The sequence below is a fragment of the Phocoena phocoena genome, chromosome 11, assembly GCF_963924675.1.
Source record: "Phocoena phocoena chromosome 11, mPhoPho1.1, whole genome shotgun sequence".
In the NCBI taxonomy this organism is placed as follows: domain Eukaryota; kingdom Metazoa; phylum Chordata; class Mammalia; order Artiodactyla; family Phocoenidae; genus Phocoena; species Phocoena phocoena.
This window is the reverse complement of record NC_089229.1, coordinates 97741968-97750229: the sequence shown is the minus strand read 5'-3', so window position 1 is coordinate 97750229 and position 8262 is coordinate 97741968. Positions and strand designations below refer to the sequence as shown.

Genomic DNA, 8262 nt, shown 5'->3' with positions numbered 1-8262 from the left:
ACGCGCAGGCTCAGCGGCCATGGCTCACGGGCCCAGCCGCTCCGCGGCATGTGGGATCCTCCCAGACCGGGGCGTGAACCCGCGTCCCCTGCATCGGCAGGCGGACTCCCAACCACTGCGCCACCAGGGAAGCCCACTACTAAATTTTTTTATGCAAAGCCCATGGAATCACTTCATTTTGTGGGGTCCAGCCTGGACTCTTCTTGACTATAAGCATCTTAACTTTTATATAAAAAAAAAAATTCTGAGCTATTTTGCCTAAACTGACCATCTCCGGGTTATAATAAATCTTAGACGGTCAGATGCAGTTGCACTAATCCATCCTCTGCAATTCTCGACCTGAGGAACCATACTGAGATTGATCAGACCAAGAGCGTTTGCTTGGCCATTTCCAGGCTTGAGGAGACTCTACGAGCAGTACACTCTCTTTGGAATGTTACCTTAGGTACTCTTAATGACTCTCTGAACACCGCTACAGGATAAAGATTAAAATTGTTAATGAATTCAAAAACGACTTACTGGTTTACAAGCTTCCTTCAACAAGGTTATTTATCTACTGATAATCTTTTCGATTGTTTCAGTTTCTTCATCTTTAAAATAAAGAAATTGAGTTTGCTGATCTCTCAAGATCCCCTCCAGCTCTAACGTTCTGTGATTTTGATACTTGAGTGCGATGTGAACAGAACACACATACACTCAGACGGCACTTTGCAGCTGACAAAGCGCCTTTCACGTCCATGTCACTTGATCCTTCCGGTAGCATTCTGAGGAAACAGGACAAGTGTTCTCTTCCCCGTTAGACAGATGGAGAAGCTTACCCAGCTCACAACAGATACCTGGTAGACTAGAACTGGGCTCTAACATTCTGAGTTTTTGAGCTTTACGTCGATGCTGTTTCAGCAATACCATGCCGCCTTGAAAGTAGTATCGAGAACGTGAAGCACTGTTTGACTTGGAGAGGAAACACAATTGGCAATATTACACAGGGGTCAGGATGCGGCCAATGCTAATGGGATCTATCAATTTATCAGAATCAGGAAGGTATGTTTTTATTCATATGGACTCCAGAATCAAATATTAGCAAAATGTAAGTGCTGAGTGAACACAGGATGAGACCAAGAAATATGATAGTGTAGCGTTAGTAAACTTCTCTGATAAAACTTCCTCAAGAGTTTCTTTCCTCTTCCAATTCACTGTGGAAGATGACGTTTCAGTAAGCGGAGGGGGTGGGGTAGAGTGGGACCAACCAACCTTAGAAGCCTAATAACAGGCCACTTCTGCTGACTACATGTCTTTTGTCCACCCCAGCAACGCACATTCTTTTCTTCCCGAGAACACAAAGCACTGAAGAAATGACCGAGTCTAGAAAGATTCCCCCAAACGAGTCTGTTTTCTGATAAGCCCTAGGTAGATGTCTCACGACAGGTTGCTGATCGCTGTTCCTACTCAGGGAGCTTGAGAGGTTGCCCCGAAGAAAGTATTCAAAAATGCAAGTCTTTATCTTTCCGGAATTTCCATAAGCTCTGGATACTATTATACTTTCTGGAACAATGTAGACTCCCAACGGATCCACAGTTTTAAAAAAAAATTGCAAACCTTTGCCCTAGAGAGAGCCATCTTGAGTTTCTTCCCAGAAAAATGTGCAGATGGCATACACGCCCACTAACTTGTACATGACATTTCAGGAAGTTCGCAGACTTCCTGAAGCCCACTCCTTTTTCTTTGGCCACTCTATGCGGCCTGCAGGACCTTAGTTCCCAGAACAGTGTTCGAATGGGCACCCCCTGTGGGTGGCTGTGTTGGGTCCTTCCGTGGAAGCACGGAATCTTAACCAATGGACCACCAGGGAAGTCCCCTGAAGCCCACTCCTGGGTGGCAGTCCAAGTTAAGAATCCCTGGATTCATGTCAGGTGGTGAGATAAAGGCTTTGATAAATCAGAGTAATTAAAGGACAGGTGGAATGATAGAAGACGTCAGACAAGTCGTCTCCGAGGTCACCAACCCGCAAAGACTTGAGCTGGTGACACGCCAGGAAAAAGGAACAGCAAGAGCCAAGGCTCCGGACGGAACCTGCTCCGGTTCCATGACAGCATCCTTTCTCACTTCTATTTCTCATCCTCACTTCTTCTCTCTTAGTCCCCGCCCCCTCCAGTCCCCTGGGCCCGAGTTTTCTCCTTGAAGAGCGTCCCGAGCGCAGGGGCCACGCCTCCTCCTTCCCCGCCTCACCGGGGCCGCCCCATTTGACACTTTCAGGGCACGAGGAACCGAGAGTCGGGAGAGCTGCGGTGCTGCCATTTTGCCCTTGAGTCAGTCCTCGGTCCACCGTGAACTTCAGGTTCCTCGACAATACAAGCTTATCTTTACGGTGCACTCTAGACCGGGGATTCCGACCCTAAGACTCCTTTCTTTCTACATCCCCTCCTCCCCGTCTCCCTCGCGTCCCCCCCAGCCCCTCCACCTCTCTCCCCATCACTCTTCCGGGCCACTCTTCACCCTAGCCTCGGACCCGCCCCTTCCGTTCCCGGTTAGCGCCTGCGCAGACAGCCGGGAAAGATGCCTTTTGACCCAACTTAGTAGCCGTAGGCGGCCGAGCGCCGGTGGCGGGGCATTGTGGGAGAAGATGGCAGCCGCCGTTCACCCCCGAGTTGTCAGGGCCTTGCCAATGTCACGTAAGTGTCACCGGGAACGGCGGCCCCGGATCGGGAGTCCAAGATGCGGATCTAAAGTTTTGGGAGTGGCACCGTGGTGCAGCGGTCACGCTGAGTCCCTGGGCACTCTGGTTTTTCTAGGTCCGGAGCTGCCTCTGTCCAGTTCCTCCTTTTTCTCCCCTTCCCCGGCTCACGTATTAAATTGTGCACCTGGGAAGGGGTCTTCGCTGGGTGAACGTGAGCAACGCGAAGGGGAGAGGAAAAAGGGGGACATGTGAAAGACCGGGAAAGTACTGATAGGGTTGTAAGGGTTTGGGGTTATAAGAAATATTGGGGGGAAGGCGGGGGAGGAATCTGAAAATGATGGGGGGAAAAAAGGATAGTGGAGAAAACGTTCTTCATGGATTGACTTTATGACTTTGCGCAAACTCTTAATCGGTCTCAACTTCAGATTCCATCACAGTGGAAATGATCATACTACAACGTCAGGGAGTTTCCGAGAAGATTCAGTGAAGTATTTATAAAAGCACTTTCTAAATCAAAACCATTCCTACAAATGTGGAGGCGTTGAGGCCTCGGGGAGCGAGGGATGCTCAGGAGAGAGAAGAATCAGGACATTGGTGGAAAAAAAGGAAGAAGAATAAAAGAATATCTTAGGATTTGTCTAAGTGTAGTTTATTTTCCCTTCTATTCTGATCGGATCTGCTGTGGTCCTCAAGTTGAAAACACGCATTTGCTCTTCCACTCACTAAGAGAGGCTAGAAAAGCAAGGAAATTGGGAATACAGTTACACTTCCTCATTATTTCACCCTCCTCTCCTTCACAAACATGCCCTGCATCAACCTCCAGAAATTGCATTTTTCCATAGTGTATTTTAGTTATTACAGAATATCATTTGCTCTCAAAATTAGGTGCATGTCAGAATCATTCTTAGAGCTTTATAAAAAGTAGAAATGGAGGGCTTCCCTGGTGGCGCAGTGGTTGAGAGTCCGCCTGCCGATGCAGGGGACACGGGTTCGTGCCCCGGTCCGGGAGGATACCACGTGCCGCGGAGCGGTTGGACCTGTAAGCCATGGCCGCTGAGCCTGCGCGTCCGGAGCCTGTGCTCCGCAGCGGGAGAGGCCCCAGTAGTGAGAGACCCGAGTACTGCAAAAAAAAAAAAAAAAGAAAAGAAATGGAGACTCATTGAAGAGCTATTGAATCAGAATTTTTGAGACTGGCTCCTTGTACCTTAAATTTTAAAAAGCTCCACAGGTACTTCTAATGTTCAGCCAGAGGTGAGAGTCAGGAGTATTTGGAGGATTCTTTCTTATTTTCCATCTTGGGTAGAGCTCCTCCACGCCTCTGGGCAGGTGGTTGGTGCACATCACTTATAATGGATGGTTTCGTAGCACTCACTTCTTTGCAAAGAAATTTGCTGGTTCTTGTTAAACTGTTACATTGGTGCCACATAGTGTAGGTTGTGAATGGTAATAACGACAATTTATTGAGTTCCTGCTGTCGGCTAACCACAGTTCTAGACATTTTCATAAAATTTTTTTCCTTTAACATTTTTTTTTTTAACTTGACACCGTAGCTTGTGCTCTTTACCACTCTGCTTTACACTCTCTGGTAAAGGAAGCTTTTGAGTAAACTCGGGAAAGGCAAGTCTAGTGTGTAACATAATCAAAACACTACAGAACTGTATAAAACATATATAGTGAAATGTGGCGAGACTATTAAGTACCACAGGAAATCAGAAAAGGGAAAAAGTAGATCATCTGAAGTAGGGAGGGAAGATTGAAAGGGCAGTGGAGAATTGCAGCGCTTCCATTGATTTAAAAAAAATTTTTTTTTAGGGTTGTTATGATCTGGAAAGTCAGAGGGGTTGGACATTTTCCTTTCACTAGCAAGGACAAGGGGGTGAGAATGGAGGCAGTGAGATGACTACCTGAAGATCTGGAATAGTAGGAAAGGAGGTTGAATACGTTAGATGGGGTCAAATAATGGAGGCCTTTGAAAGCCAAGCAGAGTTTAGACCAGTGGTTTTCCAAGTGGATTTTGCAAGAGGAACCAATGGTATATAAAAATACAGTATTAGAGCTTAAAGAAAAAAAGTTTTCTGTAGTAGTAACAACAGCTAACACATGGTTCAAACTATATAGCAGACACTGTTCTAAGGGCTTTCATGTGTGTTGCAAAATGTGTATAACATATTGGTACTACATAGAACGTGCATGTAATTTACAAATAAATACTTAAAAAAAAACCCTTATGCGGTGTGGAAGCAAATACGTTTGGAGGCTATTGGTTTAGATACTAACAGTAGGAAACCAAAGTAGGTTTAATGAATAAAGGATATTATTTTCCTAATGGTGTTCCTAATAAATGGAAGAAAATGGAGAGGCTGGAGCCAAAGAGGGTAATAACATATTTATTGAGAACCTACAGTGTGCAAGGCACCATGACGTACTTACCCATTTATTATTATTTTTTTTTTTAATTAATTAATATATTTATGGCTGTGTTGGGTCTTTGTTGCTGTGCGCGGGCTTTCTCTAGTTGCGGTGAGCGGAGGCTACTCTTCGTTGTGGTGCGCGGGCTTCTCATTGTGGTGGCTTCTCTTGTTGTGGAGCATGGGCTCTAGGCGCGCAGGCTTCAGTAGTTGTGGCACGTGGGCTCAGTAGTTGTGACTCGCGGGCTGTAGAGCTCAGGCTCAGTAGTTGTGGTGCGCGGGCTTAGTTCCTCTGCGTCATGTGGGATCTTCCTGGACCAGGGCTGGAACCCATGTCCGCTGCATTGGCAGGCGGATTCTTAAACACTGAGCCACCAGGGAAGCCCTTACCCATTTATTATTAATTTTCATATCAGCCCTCTAAAATGTAACTTTCATGAGGCCAGGGACTTTGTCTTTTTTACTATGTTAGTCACAGTTTCTAGAATAATGCTTGGCTGGTAATTGTTGAAAAAACAAATAACCATGTGAGGTTAGTGTAACATTACTTTCTGAGGAATTTCAAAGTAATAGTAAAATACTCCTGGAACTCTTAATGTGTGCTGGGTAATGTGCTAAATGCTTTACACACATTTACTCCAATCCTCATAACAGTCCTTGCAGATGTTCATACCTAGACTCCAGTAATTCTTCTCATTTTATTTGCTCTGTCCTTTATCCTGTGCCCTAACTTCCTTACTCATCCTTCTAATCATTCCCTTTCATACATTCTCAACTCCCCAGCCCTTATCCCTTTGACATAAAAAAATCAATGCTGATTAAACCAAGCTTTCCACATATGCTTTCCACATATTTCCTGCCTACCCCTGAGCGGCTGAGAGCTAAGCTAAGGAAAACTCCAAACGAATTGAGTGTCCTTATTTTAAATCCATGAATGCAAACCTCAAATGGATTTTCAGCACATTTTTTCTAGGAAATTTGCTTTCCCTTTCTCCATATGACTAGTTAACACTGCCAGTCTCCTAAAACTTTTAACACGTGCTTCTGTCTTGTTCTTAGCTTTACAGAGAATGGAAAGGAATCAGATGGGAACAATCTTTTTCCCACCCTGAAAATCTAATAGCTGAGCTGGGGTAATTCTCTGCTTTCCCCCCTCTTACAGTGTATGAGCTTCTCCTGGTCTGGTGGAAGGCCAGTTCCCTCATTTGGCCTTTGATCCCATCCTCCCTTCCCTCTTCCTCCCCTCTCCTGAGTCATTAACATTTCCCCTCTACTGGGTCGTTCCCATCAACATCTAAATATGTTATAATATTTCATATTAAAAGAACCCTTCCTTGTCTTGCTGTTCCTCTAGTCCCATTTTCCTTTGTCCCTTTACATCGTATCCCCAGAGAAGAGTTTTCTATACTCCTCTTAGGACCTCCCTCCCAATCAAATTGCTCTTGTTCAGGCCATTTACAGCCAACAGTTTCTAGACCCTAGGGTCCTCTGCCCTCCTCTTACTTCACTTTTCAGCAGCATTCGATAGAGTTGACTATTCTCTCCATCAATCACTTTCTTCTTTTGGCTTCTGGACACCATTTTCTTTTGTTTTTTTCTCTCACCTCACTGGGCCACTTTTCAGTTTCCTTTGCAGGCTCTTTGGGTTAGTCATGTAACCCCTCTGAGCCTTGGTTTCCTCATCTGTAAAGTGGCAATAAAGATAGTGTGAAATAAAATAATATCTATTAAGCGCTAAGAACGATGCCGGGTGCCTTTGTAAGTTTAGCTGTTATTTATACATTATTATTTTGTTACTATTACGTGTCTGATCTGCACTGTTTGTTTCTAGTCTCTGTGGTTGCAGTAACCATTCGGCAAGCTAGGCTTTTTCTCCAATTCCATACTTTCGGTTGGGAAGATCAGTGGTTTCTGGGCACAGCGCCACTGGAAAGTCAGCTTTAGAAAGCAGAACAGACTTATTGATACTTTCTTAGTTACTTACTTGTCTACTTTTGATGATTTTCATTAGTTTTTTCTTAAGTCTGAAGTGTACTCTTTATTTTTTTTAACTAATTAATTTATTTTTGGCTGTGTTGGGTCTTTGTTGCTACACGTGAGCTTTTCTCTGGTTGCACTGAGTGGGGGCTACTATTTGTTGTGGTGTGCTGGCTTCTCATTGCGGTGGCTTCTCTTGTTGCGGAGCGTGGGCTCTAGGCACGCGGGCTTCGGTAGTTGTGGTGCGCAGCCTCAGTAGTTGTGGCTCGCGGGGTGCTCCACGGCATGTGGGATCTTCCCAGACCAGGGCTCGAACCTGTGTCCCCTGCATTGGCAGGCAGATTCTTAACCTCTGCACTCCCAGGGAAGCCCCTGAACCGTACTCATTTAAAAAAATAATCTCTGGGCTTCCCTGGTGACGCAGTGGTTGAGAGTCTGCCTGCCGATGTAGGGGACACGGGTTTGTGCCCCGGTCCGGGAAGATCCCACATGCCGCAGAGCGGCTGGGCCCGTGAGCCATGGCCGCTGAGCCTGCGCGTCCGGAGCCTGTGCTCCGCAACGGGAGAGGCCACAACAATGAGAGGCCCGCGTATTGCAAAAAAAAAAAATAAATAATAATAATCTCTTACCTCTACCTCCAACCCATATCATCAACTCTGTTTTTCATTCATCATCAGTTTTACAGTCTGTTCCAGGTACGTCTTTTGCTGTTCCCTGCGCTGGGCTTATTCATTCCCACCCCTACGTTGTTAGATGTGTTACGTGTTTCACATGGAAATCTATCTTTTCTGTTACTACTCTTTCAAATCTTTCTTAAAACACTTTATTCGGGAGTCCTTCCTCATGAGTCTCTAACTTATGGCACCTTTACTTTGCATTCTCTCTGCTCCTTTCATGTAGAGATTTATGCTCTCTTAATTTGTAACTTTATTATTATCTTTCTTAACATGATTTATCTTTTTAGGTAAATTATATCCTATAGGGCAGGGAGTTTGCTTTCTAACTTTTATACATTTCCTTATGTCCTATGGATTTTTTTGTTGCAATAATTTGTGTTGATTATTGCTGTTGTTACGTAAATTATAAAAGTTAAATTTAAACTGTAACCTAAGTAAATGAAAATACGGATAGCAAAATAATGTCGCATTTCTAGGAAAAGAAGCTGTTTGAATTCATGGTCAATTTTATGTATATTCTGGGGTT

General features: G+C 44.8%; 1 protein-coding gene across 1 annotated transcript in view; it reads left to right on the top strand.

The window, feature by feature from the left end:
• The first annotated feature begins 2610 nt into the window (after positions 1–2610).
• Positions 2611–8262, top strand: part of NDUFA9 (NADH:ubiquinone oxidoreductase subunit A9) — a 30826-nt gene continuing 25174 nt past the window's right edge. Inside the window, exon 1 of the mRNA XM_065887175.1 lies at positions 2611–2669. Coding sequence (XP_065743247.1) covers positions 2621–2669 — 49 coding nt within the window. The 5' untranslated portion in view covers positions 2611–2620. The remainder of the gene's footprint in view (positions 2670–8262) is intronic.